The 16,719-nt window shown below is 41.6% G+C and overlaps 1 protein-coding gene across 1 annotated transcript; it reads right to left on the minus strand.

Moving 5' to 3' along the window:
- Positions 1 to 6,006: 6,006 nt before the first annotated feature.
- On the minus strand, positions 6,007 to 16,514 carry LOC133605784 (transmembrane protein 272). The gene is made up of 5 exons (XM_061959080.1): positions 16,417 to 16,514; positions 6,892 to 6,966; positions 6,777 to 6,827; positions 6,503 to 6,709; positions 6,007 to 6,435 (listed from the first exon to the last, which is right to left on the minus strand). The coding sequence occupies exons 2-5, from the start codon at positions 6,953 to 6,955 to the stop codon at positions 6,224 to 6,226; spliced, it is 534 nt and encodes a 177-aa protein (XP_061815064.1). The 5' UTR covers positions 6,956 to 6,966; positions 16,417 to 16,514; the 3' UTR covers positions 6,007 to 6,223.
- Between the last annotated feature and the right edge of the window lie 205 nt (positions 16,515 to 16,719).

A 16,719-nucleotide genomic window follows, 5' to 3' on the forward strand; every position in this document is an offset into this window, starting at 1 on the left:
CAATAGCTGGTTGAGAAAGGTTTTTCTTAAACTGTTCAACAATTTGCTCACGCATTTGTTGACAAAGTGGTGAACCTCGCCCCATCCTTGTTTGTGAATGACTGAGCATTTCATGGAATCTACTTTTATACCCAATCATGGCACCCACCTGTTCCCAATTTGCCTGTTCACCTGTGGGATGTTCCAAATAAGTGTTTGATGAGCATTCCTCAACTTTATCAGTATTTATTGCCACCTTTCCCAACTTCTTTGTCATGTGTTGCTGGCATCAAATTCTAAAGTTAATGATTATTTGGAAAAAAAAAATGTTTATCAGTTTGAACATCAAATATGTTGTCTTTGTAGCATATTCAACTGAATATGGGTTGAAAATGATTCGCAAATCATTGTATTCAGTTTATATTTACATCTAACACAATTTCCCAACTCATATGGAAACGGGGTTTGTATTTATGTGTATTTATTATGTGTTACTTATGTGTATGTATGTGCCGCTGTTAAAGACCGTCTGAGAGAGATAGGAGAGATAACGATATATAGATGCACACATACACTTGTAAGTTTATAAGCTGGAGTATGTTTAGAAGTATATTTAGGCTTAGTATTTTGTTTAATTTTGACAGGAAAACGTTGTCAGAATGACTGCAAATGCATGCTTCCGTGCACCTGTTCTTGGTACTCAACATGGCGCCTTGTTTGGTTGTTCATACTCTCTCTCTGCACGACCTTAACTCAACCTCTCCCTTCCAAACTAAACAATGTTGAAACAAAGTCTACAGGCAAACTACGAAGCTAATGCTAGCCAGGACAATCCATACACATCTGATTTGTTTGTGGGCGACAACACTGATACCAGGGATCGTAACTTCTTAAAACATTGTCATTGGTAAGTTTCTAATGCTAGTGTTGTATATTTGATGGTCATGTGATGGGTGATGAGCCAAGAAGACGCCAACGAGAAATCGTCGAACAAAAAGCTTTATTTGTTTCAGCGAGCCTCACACTGGAGCTGCAGTTTCCAGGAGACATAGTGGGCCGAATCTCTTCTGATCCTTAAATACCTTTTTACATAAAGACCCTTACTCTTTGTGGTTCTAGCCTTGGTGCCGGTCAGTCTGGACAATCAATCTTTCCTTGACATTATTCCTGTCAGAAACTCGCATGGCTGCCGGATTAGTGACCCCAAGATGCAGGAACCAGGAGAACGGAGAGCAGGTGAGATGAGTTTAATTTACTCAAAACAGAAATAGAGCAGTCTTGCATGTAAGAGTTCACAACATAAGTCAATTCTCGAGCACTGAGGCGCGCTCGAGACGGGCATAAATAAAGACATGCTGATTGGCAGCAGGTGTGGACCGGCTGCCAATCAACAGCAGGTGAGGGAACAAACAGTGCTCAGCGGGACAAGCAGGAAGTGGAAACAAAACAAGAGCACTGACAGGAAGTGAATACAAAAACAAGGAAACAGACAGAAATTAAGTGACAGATCATCACAATTCCTCTACTCCTATCTGTGGGGGCTTCCTACCAGATGTTGCTAATGTCTTTATTATCTCTCCTAAAATCCAACTGCTGCTATCCCTTAAGTTCCTCAATGTCCTGGGGGAAAATGCCCCCACTCTCTGGAGTGCTAGTGATGGACACGTGCACTTTTTCCCTTAGTAGAATAATCCTCTAAAGCATGGGTGTCAAACTTTGGCCCGCCGTGTAATTTCACTTGGCCCTTGAGGCGATATCAAATTAACACTAAAGCTGGCCCGCCAATCCTCCCGGGAGTCTTCCTGCCAGCCAGCCAGCCAGCCAGCCGAGTGCTAGCCCAGTCACATAACATGTGCGGCTTCTGCACTCACACACATTAGAATGCAACACATACTTCATCAACAGCGATACAGGTTACACTGAGGGTAGCCGAATAAAAAACTTTAGCACCGTTAGAAATATACGCCACACTGTGAATCCACACCAAGCCAGAACCCTTTGCAGCACTAACTCTTTCGGGACGCTACAAGGTGTGTGTGTGTGTGTGTGTGTGGGGGGGGGGGGCGCGGGTTGGTGGTAGCGGGGCGTATTTTGTAGCGTCCCGGAAGAGTTAGTGCTGCAAAGGATTCTGGGTATTTGTTCTGTTGTGTTTATGTTGTGTTACTGTGCGAATGTTCTCCCGAAATGTGTTTGTCATTCTTGTTTGGTGTGGATTCACAGTGTGGCGTATATTTCTAACAGTGTTAAAGTTTTTTATACTGGCACCCTCGGTGTAACCTGTATCGCTGTTGATGAAGTATGCGTTGCATTCACTCGTGTGTGCGTACAGAAGCCGCACATATCTTGTGACTGGGTCTGAGCGATGTTAGAATGGATGAAAAGCGGACGTGACGATAGCTCGTAGAGTACGTTAAAGGTTAATTTGTTCAACCTTGGCCCGCGGCTTTGTTCAGTTTTAAATGTTGGTCCACTCTGTATTTGAGTTTGACACCCCTGCTCTAAAGGATTCTGTGAACAAATACATGCTACTTCCAATCATATTAGAAAATTGTACAAGATATAATTCACTTCATTCGCTAATGTACTAATATCAAAAATATTAAGTGTAAACAAATGAGTGTCAGGCAAAATGACCGCTGACATGGACTCTTTATTTCACCCCAGCTTGGTGTCGTCTTCACTCAAAAACATAGCCACCGTCAAAAACAGCTGCACACTTCCTGCCTTCACAACACCAGTGACGTGTGTGACATCCGGTCTAACTGCGCTAACAAGATAAAGGTTTTAAAAAAGTAGCTTACTTTAGCACTTTGCACGTGAAACATTTATTCATGTTACAAAATCATTATGCTTTGACTTAAAATACCGGGAGAATTCTCCAATGATGTGTAAGGATGACCATACAGTTCCCATTAGGAACTTTGTAATGATTACTGATAGTGCTGGGTGATTTATCGAATTTACTCAATATATCGTGGGTTTGTCTCTGTGCAATGTAGAAAATGACTATATCGTGAGTATTTCAGTATATGTTCTCACGCGGTTGCTTTTAGCTGCGGGCATTACACTACAGGCTGTTATCACTATTTATTGTATGTCCTTCTCACAGAGAGATAAAACAAGCGCACCTTCTTACATACGTCACATCCGTGCAACGTCATACGCCCTCGCGGAGCAGAGAGGTAGCGGCGGGGGTATACGAGAGAAATAAGGTGCGAATCTGGTAACAAATGAAGGAAGAAGAATTAATTCCCAAGAAAAACAGCACGGGGTGCATCGTCTGGCGGTGGTTTGGCTTCAAGCGGGAATATGTTGAACAGACAACAGTAATATGTCAAGTATGCGGCAAAAGCGTTGCTACAAAAAGTAGTATTACTGCTAATTTGTAGCATCATTTGAAAAGTCACCCGCGAGAGAATAAGGAGTGCTTGAAACTCCGCATGTCAACATCTCTGGCCGGTGCCACACCCACAAAATGCCCAAGCAACTATTTCCACATCAACACCGTATGAAAAATATAGTCAACAACAGAAGGAGATAATGTCCGAAGGAACCTACCACATAGCGAAGGACGTACACTATTTGATTTCCTATTATGCAGCTCATTTTTATTTGACAGTTATTGAAATATCTTGTGTGACATCATGCACAAAAGTGCACTTTATTTGTTTTAAACTATTGCAGTGTCGTTCTGTACAAAAAGTGCTCTTCAGGATGCGCCGTTTTGTGGGCGGTCTTATTTACGTGGCTCACCTTCGGCAGCGTCTTCTCCCCGTCATCTTTGTTGTAGCGGTGTAGCGTGCAAGGACAGGAGTGGAAGAAGTGTCAAAAGATGTCATCTTAGTGACATCATGCACAAAAGTGCACTAACAGCTTGTTTTAAAATGTCTCTGACAATCTTGCACTTTGTTTTGGAAATGACATGAATGTTTGTGCCACTGCTTTTGCTAAATTGACTTAGTTGTGATTTCCTTCTCTGCATGAAAGTTTAAAATGAGCATATATTAATGCAGTATGAACAAGAATGTTTTAATGTAGACACATAGAGGCAAAATATCGAGATATATATCGTGTATCGTGACATGGCCTACAAATATTGAGATCATACTTGCCAACCTTGAGACCTCCGAATTCGGGAGATGAGGGTGGGTTTGGTGGTAGCGGGGGGTGTATATTGTAGCGTCCCAGAAGAGTTAGTGCTGCAAGGGGTTCTGGGTATTTGTTCTGTTGTGTTTAAGTTGTGTTACGGTGCGGATGTTCTCCCGAAATGTGTTTGTCATTGTTGTTTGGCGTGGGTTCACAGTGTGGCGCATATTTGTAACAGTGTTAAAGTTGTTTATACGGCCACCCTCAGTGTGACCTGTATGGCTGTTGATCGAGTATGCCTTGCATTCACTTGTGTGTGCTTAAAAGCCGCATATATCATGTGACTGGGCTGACACGCTGTTTGTATGGAGGAAAAGCGGACGTGACGAAAGGTCGGAAAGGACGCTAAAAGCAGGGCCTTTAAGGTACACCCCCAATATTGTTGTCCGGGTGGAAATCGGGAGAAATTCGGGAGAATGGTTGCCCCGGGAGATTTTCGGGAGGGGCACTGAAATTCGGGAGTCTCCCGGTAAAATCGGGAGGGATGGCAAGCAATGTTCCCTCTAATTTTTCATGTGTGTGAGCAAACGCAAAAACTCCCTGAATATTCAGTGGAGGCCATGTGAGCAACATCACACGTGCACACTGTGGCTACACCAGCAGCACACCTGTCCCAAACCTGACTAAATAACAAGTTCAATCTCCATCCATCCATCCATTTTCTACCGCTTGTCCCTTTCGGGGTCGCGGGGGTGCTGGAGCCTATCTCAGCTGCATTCGGACGGAAGGCGGGGTACACCCAGGACAAGTCCCCACCTCATCGCAGGGCCAACACAGATAGACAGACAACATTCTCTTATTATTAAAATCAAATGACAGCAGTCATTTCCATTTCTAATATAAGTGTTTAGGCCCACTTACAATGACAATAACAAAAAATATTGCTTTTCATGAACTGTGTACTTGTATTGTTTGTCTGGGTGGAGGTCCTGCTTTGGAAATAATTTGTACCCCTTTCAGACATTGCATTTAGTTCCCATTAAAACATTCACATGTTGCACAATGAGATGTAAGTAGGGGATCATGTGTACATTCCTGCAACTTCCTGTTTGTAAAAAATATATTTTTATTTGTATTTATTTCATATACTAACAGCATTTCATGATTAATATTTATAAATTAAGATTCCTAATAAATGACACTACAAAAAGCACACATTTGATTGGTAAATCATAGTGTAACGACCTGAATGACATTTTATGTGTGGTGTTGGAGTTGTCCGACTTTTTGTGTGGCTGTAAACGCATCACTGGCTAAGTGCTATATGTGCATATGTTGACGCAAGTGAGAAAGAGCGAGTGGCTGCTGTTGATATAACAAAGTTGCTTTTGGTCTGGTTTGTACTGCAGAAAATGACCAGTTTTGCTAGATATCATTATTTGTACTAATGTTTTGGTGATGTGTTTATGGCCGACAATAAAGAGTTTTGCTCAGTAAAGTGATGGATGGAATTCATGTCCTCAAAGCGTCTCGACAGACGTTACAATATTTGAACAATGAAGACGAAAACTGTTTTCTCTGTCGTGTCCGTGTGTCGAAAATTGTTATGCGCTTATTTTTTTATTTGATTTTGTGCGTGGCATAGATTTGCCGTGCGCAGAGGACGCTTGAGCAGTGCGCAATTGCACAGGCGCACACCTTAGAGGGAACGTTGTTGGCAAGTATGCTCGAGATATTAATAAAAGGCCATATCGCCCAGCCTTAATTACTGATACTGATTTGTATCATCGTTTAAAAAAGGCAATAACCAACTATTTGATTAACACACTTTAAAAAACTCAGTGATTTAGTCATTTCCTGGAAAAGCAGCTAGCGTGCTAATTGCAAGCTAGCTTGAATGTTAACATGAATACAAGACAGATGTATGTATTTTAAGCTTGGTTAAAATATTTCAGTGTGTTTATGAGCACTTTTCAAGCACATTCAACAATACTGTGATAATAATAACTGATATTGGTCATAATATGACATTTTCATGTCGATACATGTATGACTAAAGCTAGTAAGCGGCTGCCCTTAATGCTTCGACTTAAGGAGTTCATACAGCGACCATGATGTCATGATGCCCTGGCACCCGCGCGTTTGGTGGAAGGTCTTTCTAGATGTAGTCGTCATCAGGGTCCGCGTGGCCACACAAGTAAAGACAGAACAGGACGAGAAAGCCGATCCCCACCCCCAGAATGACCAGGATGTAAACCAGTGTTGTGGTCCAGAAGGCGAAGAGGTAGAGCGTCTTGTCACAGTAGGGCTCCGGATTTGTCACGTTCTTGTAGTAGTTGGGCTCGTAAATGGAGTAGATCCACACGTTACCTACAGAAGTAATGTCCAAGTAAGCCTCGAAAGACGGCGAAAAGGTCCCGAATGGCGAGTCACTCACCGGCGATGAACCAGGCGACGAGGAACAACGCCGTGAGCGCCGTCCAGCCCAGGCAGAATAGGCACAGGGGGTTCGGTGGCTCGTTTTCCGGCTGGCGTGCACATGGCAGGCAAACCATCAGCACTAGCATTGCAAAGAAGAGACCAGCGATGATCAGGTAGACGGGGATGAGGTGCTGGCGGGGGCAATCGTCCAGGTGCGCCGCACCTGTTGGCACCATCACAACACTTCATTGAGGTGCACTTTGAGGTAATTCAGGCGTGGCGTCGCTGACCTACGGCGATCTGAGCGATGGGGACGATGCACAGCAGCACTTTTACGCCCACTGCAGCATAAATGAGATGATGTCAGCTTCATTAGTAACCAGGCAGAAGCTGAGGGAGTCTCACCTAGGACTGGCGTGGAGGGTTGGGGGGCATTGAGGATGAAGCGCATGGGGCCTGTGTTGGACATGATGACTGCACCTGCAACATAGATGAATACAGTATGATACATGTGGTCATAGCTGGAGTCTATCCCAGCCAAGGTGCCTGGACTGGTCGCCAGCCAATCACAGGGCACACATAGACAACGCATTTGATATACAGTAGTTATTGAACGTAAAAACCAAACTTAGATATCTCAACAAAACTACCGTATTTTCCGGACCATAGGGCGCACCGGTTTATAAGGCGCACTGCAGATGAATGGTCTATTTTTGATCTTTTTTCATATATAAGGCACCGGAATATAGGGCGCATTAAAGGAGTCATATTATTATTATTATTTTCTAAAATGAAAACACTTCCTTGTGGTCTACATAACATGTGATGGTGGTTCTTTGGTCAAAATGTTGCATAGATTATGTTTTACAGATCATCTTCAAGCCGCTTTTTGACAGTCTCTTCAGGATGCGCCGTTTTGTGGGCGGTCTTATTTACGTGGCTCACCTTCAGCAGCGTCTTCTCCCCGTCATCTTTGTTGTAGTGGTGTAGCGTGCAAGGACGGGAGTGGAAGAAGTGTCAAAAGATGGAGCTAACTGTTTTAGTGACATTCAGACTTTACTTCAATCAATAACGAAGCAGCATCTATCATCCGGAAACATCAACGGCGGAAATGTGTCCTGTGAAAAAACATCCAACAGGAAATCTCTAACAACTAAAGTTCCTTGGGTGAATAAGGTAAACTCACTACACCGGTATGTTTTAGTGCTTTCATGGCGAGTTTACTGACAGATATAAGTAAGAACTTTACACTACTTTATATTGGAAATGGCAACAGCGGCTGATGAATAATGAACTTTTACAACTGTGCCATCAGCAGTGTCCTCACTTACGGCTTTTTAGTGTGGTTTGCTAGCTGCACTAAAGCGAACCAACAGGCCCTCCAGCGAGTGGTTAAAGCGGCGGGGAAAATTACAAGGACGATACTCCCAGAGATGAGTGCCATGTACCAACTCGCTGCCTAAAGCGAGTACACAACATCCTGAAGGACAGATACCACCCAGCACATGGCCTCTTCAACCTGCTACCCTCTGGAAGGAGGTATAGATCGATTCACGCCAGGACCACCAGAATGTCTCACAGTCTGTATCCCCAGGCTGTGAGACTGCTAAATGAACAGCCTGCCCCTTTGCTGCCCCGGACCATCTTATTACCTCACTCTTCACCACCTCAATAATTGTGCTCTGGACATTGCATTGCTGCAACATCAACGTAACACCCATCAGACATCCGACTGTTCCCACCCCCACGTCCCTCTTATCGCGATCTTCCTGACAATGCTAAAATGTAAACTATTGTCAACCTGCACATCAATGCAGTTTCTATGCCGCTGGACAAAGCTCAAACAAAATCTCGTTGACATGTATGACTTAAGTGTTATTATGACAATGACAATATAGGAATTGATTGATTGATTGAATTGATTAATTGATGAATGTCCCATAACAAGAGGAAGCTTATCCACTACGGCTTATCGACTTGCGGATGCGCGCAATTTTTCAGGATTTATGCAGATCCCTAATTCAGATCAGCAGGTACCAGAAGGTGAGAAAAGTTGCTTTTTGCCAAATATTGCGAAACAAAACGCCAGATAATATGTCTTCCCTTATAAACCAGGGGTGCCCATTACGTCGATCGATAGCAACCGGTCGATCGTAGAGGGTGTGTCAGTCGATCGCCAGCCAGGCATTAAAAAAACAGACCTAAAAATGAGCGATCATCAAGCTTCTCTATGACGTCACTTTCGTCACTTGATTGACATTCACGGCACCTGAGGGTCTGGTGAGATGACGCTGATTGCAGCGAGATCATTATTAAGAAAAAATGACAGAGAAGAGGGTGAGAAACACTTTTTATTTCAATAGACTCTTGCGCCGTACTTGCTGTCAAAACCCTAAAAGCCGACTGCACAGTTCCTGTCTTCACGATAAAAGTGCTGCTTCAAGAATGAAGCAGCAAGAGCCTGCGCTAACAAAATAAGAGTCTCGGGAAGTCAGAGCGCACACAAGCTAGCAAGCTACGGAGTTTGCCGTCAATGTATTTCTTGTAAAGTGTATAAAAACGAGTATGGAAGCTGGAAAAATAAGATGCCAAAAACCAACCACTTTCATGTGGTATTAGACAGAAAGGAAGACTTTTTTTCTCCTCCGTTTGAAGATGTGGACGTTATCAGCACTACTGTCTGATTCCAATCGATGCAAGTCATAAGGATCAGGTAATACACCAACTTATGTTCTTGTCTTCATGAAAGAAAGGAATCTATATGTGTTAAACATACTTGTATTATCATTAAACACCTTTAAAGGCCTACTGAAACCCACTACTACCGACCACGCAGTCCGATAGTTTATATATCAATGATGAAATCTTAACATTGCAGCACATGCCAATACGGCCGGGTTAGCTTACTAAAGTGCAATTTAAAATTTTGCGCCGAAATATCCTGCTGAAAACGTCTCGGTATGATGACGCCTGCGCGTGGCATCACGGATTGTAGAGGACATTTTGGGACAGCATGGTGGCCAGCTATTAAGTCTTCTGTTTTCATCGCAAAATTCCACAGTATTCTGGACATCTGTGTTGGTGAATCTTTTGCAATTTGTTCAATGAACAATGGAGACAGCAAAGAAGAAAGCTGTAGGTGGGAAGCGGTGTATTGCGGCAGGTGTTGTGCCGGATAACGCACCCCCGCCGTAGAATGCACCCCCTGACTGTTGTGCCGGATAACACAGTCGGTGTTTCATTGTTTACATTCCCGAAAGATGACCGTCAAGCTTTACCATTGGCCTGTGGAGAACTGGGACAACAGAGACTCTTACCAGGAGGACTTTGAGTTGGATACGCAGATGCGGTACCGTGAGTACGCATGCAGCTGCAGCTCCCAAACATTTGATTGCTTGCTCGTACGTGCGTGCCGCTATGTGCATGTCACGTACGTAACTTTGGGGACTTTGGGGAAATATATGTGCTGTATGAACTTTGGGGAGGTGAACGGTACTTTGGGCTGTGGGATTGAGTGTGTTGTGCAGGTGTTTGAGTTGTATTGGCGGGTTATATGTACGGGAGGGGGGAGGTGTTTGTTATGCGGGATTAATTTGTGGCATATTAAATATAAGCCTGATTGTGTTGTGGCTAATAGAGTATACATATGTCTTGTGTTTATTTACTGTTTTAGTCATTCCCAGCTGAATATCAGGTCCCACCCGCCTCTCACAGCATCTTCCCTATCTGAATCGCTCCCACTGCCCTCTAGTCCTTCACTCTCACTTTCCTCATCCACAAATCTTTCATCCTCGCTCAAATTAATGGGGAAATCGTCGCTTTCTCGGTCCGAATCGCTCTTGCTGCTGGTGGCCATGATTGTAAACAATGTGCGGATGTGAGGAGCTCCACAACCTGTGACGTCACGCTACTCGTCTGCTACTTCCGGTACAGGCAAGGCTTTTTTATCAGCAACCAAAAGTTGCGAACTTTATCGTCGATGTTCTCTACTAAATCCTTTCAGCAAAAATATGGCAATATCGCGAAATGATCAAGTATGTTTAATGCGCCGACAATCCATCAAGCGGTGCGGCTTCAGATCTTACCAAAGTCGTACTAAAACATTTTGATAAAGAAGCACATGTCAAATGTGAATTATTGGATGACAAGGCACTTCATATCAAATTTTACCCCAAACATACGTGAATATGGTCAAAAATGTCCCTGTTGGACTTAGTATGCAGTTGCCAAACATAAGGTTGTGGGTTTAAAAATATAGTAAGTAGGGGTGTGGGAAAAAATCGATTCGAATTCGAATCGCGATTCTCACGTTGTGCGATTCAGAATCGATTCTCATTTTTTTTTAAATCGTTTGTTTTTTTAAATTATTTTTAGATTTTTTATTTATTTATTTATTTTTTTAATTAATCAATCCAACAAAACAATACACAGCAATACCATAACAATGCAATCCAATTCCAAAACCAAACCCGACCCAGCAACACTCAGAACTGCAATAAACAGAGCAATTGAGAGGAGACACAAACACGACACAGAACAAACCAAAAGTAGTGAAACAAAAATGAATATTATCAACAACAGTATCAATATTAGTTACAATTTCAACATAGCAGTGAATCTGGTAACAAATGGAGGAATAATTAATTCCCAAGAAAAACAGCACGGGGTCCATCGTCTGACGGTGGTTTGGCTTCAAGCGGGAATATGTCGACATCTCCGTTCGGTGCCACACCAACTAAATGCCGAAGCAACTATTTCCACATCAACACCGTAGGACATATACTATTTGATATGCAGCTCATTTTTATGTGACACTTATTGAAATATCTTGTGTGACATCATGCACAAAAGTGCACTTATAGCTTGTTTTAAAATGTCTCTGACAATCTTGCACTTTCTGTTTTGGAAATGACATGAATGTTTGTGCCACTGCTTAATAAATGTTTAATAAATACACTTTTGCTAAATTTATTTAGTTGTGATTTCCCTCTCTGCATGAAAGTTTAAAATGAGCATATATTAATGCAGTATGAAGAAGAATGTTTTAATGTAGACACATAGAATCATCATACTCCAGTGATTATATGCATCAAGTGTTCATTCAAGGCTAAGGCAAAATATCGAGATATATATCGTGTATCGCGATATGGCCTAAAAATATCGAGATATTAAAAAAAGGCCAGCCCTAGCGTGAATGCACAAAGGTGAGCTTTGTTGATGTTATTTACTTGCGTGGAGTGATAATAATCCATGCTAACATGCTATTTAGGCTAGCTGTATGTACATGTTGCATTATTATCCCTTGTTATAGGTATATTTGAGTTCATTTAATTTCCTTTACTTATGTTTACTGTGTATTTAATTGATATTTGCATGTCTCATGACACATTATCTGTATGTGATATTGGCTGCATTTCTGATTGTGTGCCATGTTGTTCCAGACCACAGCAAACGTTACCCAGCTTGCATAGATTGTAATAAATCCATGAGAAGAAGACAGCCTGTTCTTTCCTTTAACTTGGACACACATATCTATACCTTTGGCAGTTTAAAGCCAGTAATTTCCAGGAGTTATCTCACCCTCTGAGACACTAACTTCAAGTGTTGCCTTGGTTATAACACTTATATAAGGCTTTTTACTTTTTGCGGCTCCGGACAGATTAGTTTTTTTAGTTGGCTCTTTCAACATGTTGGGTTGCCGACGCCTGGTGTAGGGGCTCGACAATTGGCAGAAAATATTGACGAAATGTGTACTTCCTGTATCGTCGGGTATGTTTTTAGTTCACTGTGTTATCGTACGTGATATCAACGCGAGAGGGGCTCGACAACTGGCAGAAAATATTGACTACATTTGTACTTTGCTACGAGTAAAGTGCAGCTGAGCGGAAACACCAGGTGGCGGTCATGTTTATTAAACTCTACGCAGAGGCAAAGAACATTGGTTACACTTCTCAAATCCTACTTGCGCAGTCTCTGAAAAGGAAGAGATCACGCCGTGCAGTAAATGTTGCCGTTTATGTTTGTTTCCCGTAATGAACCGGAGCTCCCCTGTGCCCAGCAGCACTCATTCAGCCCCAGATCACACCAGGCTTGACTGGTGGCCACGTTCGTTGCCAGCGGTTGTGTGTTATCGTAAAGGGACAGTACATTTACACCAGGGGTCCCCAAACTTTTTGACAAGGGGGCCGCATTGGGTTAAAACAATTTGGCTGATGTATATACATCAGGACTTAGTAAATTAGTAAGTCAGAATATTGACTTACTAAGTCATAATAATGACATACTTAGTATCTCAGGTAACTAGGACTGTTTTGTGTATTGATTTTACTTTACGGAAAAAATATCAAGATATATATAGTATATAGGCATTCAGCATATGGAGCAGAAAACACAACCAAAAATTGTAGGCTTCCTCACGCGACAAAGCCGGCATACTTCACCACAGTCTGTAGTCTATTGCCCCCCCAGGCTGTGGTGGCAGCGATGAGATGGAGACGTGATGCCGACAGGCCGAGTTACGCTGTTCCTTACACCCACCCACCCCCTCCATCCCCCTGGAGAGACACCACCTTAACTAACACATTTTCTGGGGGAAACACTGTACATATACATATACATATACAGGTAAAAGCCAGTAAATTAGAATATTTTGAAAAACTTGATTTATTTCAGTAATTGCATTCAAAAGGTGTAACTTGTACATTATATTTATTCATTGCACACAGACTGATGCATTCAAATGTTTATTTCATTTAATTTTGATGATTTGAAGTGGCAACAAATGAAAATCCAAAATTCCGTGTGTCACAAAATTAGAATATTACTTAAGGCTAATACAAAAAAGGGATTTTTAGAAATGTTGGCCAACTGAAAAGTATGAAAATGAAAAATATGAGCATGTACAATACTCAATACTTGGTTGGAGCTCCTTTTGCCTCAATTACTGCGTTAATGCGGCGTGGCATGGAGTCGATGAGTTTCTGGCACTGCTCAGGTGTTATGAGAGCCCAGGTTGCTCTAATAGTGGCCTTCAACTCTTCTGCGTTTTTGGGTCTGGCATTCTGCATCTTCCTTTTCACAATACCCCACAGATTTTCTATGGGGCTAAGGTCAGGGGAGTTGGCGGGCCAATTTAGAACAGAAATACCATGGTCCGTAAACCAGGCACGGGTAGATTTTGCGCTGTGTGCAGGCGCCAAGTCCTGTTGGAACTTGAAATCTCCATCTCCATAGAGCAGGTCAGCAGCAGGAAGCATGAAGTGCTCTAAAACTTGCTGGTAGACGGCTGCGTTGACCCTGGATCTCAGGAAACAGAGTGGACCGACACCAGCAGATGACATGGCACCCCAAACCATCACTGATGGTGGAAACTTTACACTAGACTTCAGGCAACGTGGATCCTGTGCCTCTCCTGTCTTCCTCCAGACTCTGGGACCTCGATTTCCAAAAGAAATGCAAAATTTGCATGGTTGGGTGATGGTTTGGGGTGCCATGTCATCTGCTGGTGTCGGTCCACTCTGTTTCCTGAGATCCAGGGTCAACGCAGCCGTCTACCAGCATGTTTTAGAGCACTTCATGCTTCCTGCTGCTGACCTGCTCTATGGAGATGGAGATTTCAAGTTCCAACGGGACTTGGCGCCTGCACACAGCGCAAAATCTACCCGTGCCTGGTTTACGGACCATGGTATTTCTGTTCTAAATTGGCCCGCCAACTCCCCTGACCTTAGCCCCATAGAAAATCTGTGGGGTATTGTGAAAAGGAAGATGCAGAATGCCAGACCCAAAAACGCAGAAGAGTTGAAGGCCACTATCAGAGCAACCTGGGCTCTCATAACACCTGAGCAGTGCCAGAAACTCATCGACTCCATGCCACACCGCATTAACGCAGTAATTGAGGCAAAAGGAGCTCCAACCAAGTATTGAGTATTGTACATGCTCATATTTTTCATTTTCATACTTTTCAGTTGGCCAACATTTCTAAAAATCCCTTTTTTGTATTAGCCTTACACAATATTCTAATTTTGTGACACACGGAATTTTGGATTTTCATTTGTTGCCACTTCAAATCATCAAAATTAAATGAAATAAACATTTGAATGCATCAGTCTGTGTGCAATGAATAAATATAATGTACAAGTTACACCTTTTGAATGCAATTACTGAAATAAATCAAGTTTTTCAAAATATTCTAATTTACTGGCTTTTACCTGTATGTATGTATGTATGTATATATATATATATATATATATATATATACATATATATATATATATATACATATATACATATATATATATATATATATACATATATATATATATATATATACATATATATACATATATATACATATATATATATATATATATATATATATATATATATATATATATACTTGACTGAAAGAGCGTGCACTTTGCCGATAATGTCATGTTATCGATGGGAAAACGCATTTTTAGACAGTATGATTTGCCTGACCGGCTAGGAGACATCGAGAGTAACAAGTGGTAGAAAATGGATTAGAAAGGACATATTGTAAAAAATAACTAGATGAGGCGATTACTGAAGCAATTGCATGTGAATTCTCCAATGCTGAAATTGAACTGAAATGCTGACAGAATGTAGTACGAATTTAAGAAGAATTATGGAAGTTTGAAGAAAATTCCCAAAATTTGGGAATTTCTGGAAATGCGGGAATTTTTTTGAAAATGGTCAAAAAAACTTGAATGGCTCGAATGAGTTGAAATGGTTGGTGTTGGAAGTTCCAAATTGGTCGAGAAATGTTGAAGTAGTAACCTGTTGAATTGAGAAATGGTATTACGGAATTCCTGGAAAACTGGGAATTTTTTCAGCTCAAAAAACAACTTTGTTTTTTTTTTCCTAATCAAGAGGAATGTTTTGACAGTGGAACGATTGAAGTGGCTTGAAAAATGTAGGAGTAGTCGCCAGAAAAAAGGGTGGAAATAGGGCTTTGGAAAACCAGGAATTCTGGAAAATCCTGGAATTATTTTTTTTTTTACTTGGAAAAAGAGTAGTTTGAATTTCTAGGGATGAGTGGAATATGTTGAAGGTGGAATGGCATGTATCGGTTGAAAAACGTGGAAATGGCCAATTCATTTTGAATGGGAAAAATGTCCCGGAAAACCTGGAATTCTGGGAAATTTAGGGAAAACCCACAATTCCCAAATAGGCTGAACAGTTTGAAGTTGGAACGCTTTGGATCGGGTGAAAAAATGTGGAAGAAGAAGAACAAATAGATGAGCTTTAGTGTATTAAAAAAATAGTTTGAGGACCCTGACTTACACTTTTATACAAGCTGTACACTGACTACTTTAACGTTGCATCAGAGTCTGTGTAATTTCCCAATTCTTGTCCCATTGAAAGTTATGATAAAATATTTGCGGAATGATGAGTTGTTTACACACAGAAACATATTTGGCCACCTCTGATCTGATTTTACAAAGACGGAAGCTGCTGATTTCCAGCAAATCCAGTTTGACAGACATTACAAATCCAACGTTTGAGGTTCATGAGCGTCAATGTTCACACTCAATAATAAAAAAACAATAATAATAATAATAATAATGTTTGTGTTGACTTTGTCGGGGGATGTTTGTACACTTGTATCACATGTCGTAATAATAGCTTCAAATGTTACCTGTTTTAAAAAAAATACAAATTAAAAATAAAATAAAAAAGTACTTATACTATAGTAAACAGTGGGATAATAATCGTTATGTATTTAAAAAAAAAAAAAAAAAAACGAAACACCGTGACTGAAAAGGAAACAGCCTCGCCCAGTACGTCTAATACAATGCCAGCTTTCGTACCACGTCACGTCACGCTTAAACAACGACATTACTTTTGGCTTCTCCACCCGAACACAAACATTTACTATCCCGGTGAGCACGCAGGTGGGCTTGCTTTTACCTGTGCTGGCTTCGTGGTCTTCGGCTTGACACTTCACTTCACCGCGCGCGTGGTTCCTTTGCTCGTGATGACGTCAGCACGTATGAGTGAGGGCGGAGCACGCTCTCAGGTAGAAAGCGATACATGAAACCATAATAACTCCGTTTTACACAAACTTAAACTGCAATGACATTTTACTGATTACAATTTAATGACTTAAATATTCACACCGAGAGAAAATTATGCAAAGAAAATTAGAGAAATAAATAAGTGATTAGGGATGTCCGATAATGGCTTTTTGCCGATATCCGATATTGTCCAATT

This window comes from Nerophis lumbriciformis, linkage group LG05 (assembly GCF_033978685.3).
Source record: "Nerophis lumbriciformis linkage group LG05, RoL_Nlum_v2.1, whole genome shotgun sequence".
In the NCBI taxonomy this organism is placed as follows: Eukaryota; Metazoa; Chordata; class Actinopteri; order Syngnathiformes; family Syngnathidae; genus Nerophis; species Nerophis lumbriciformis.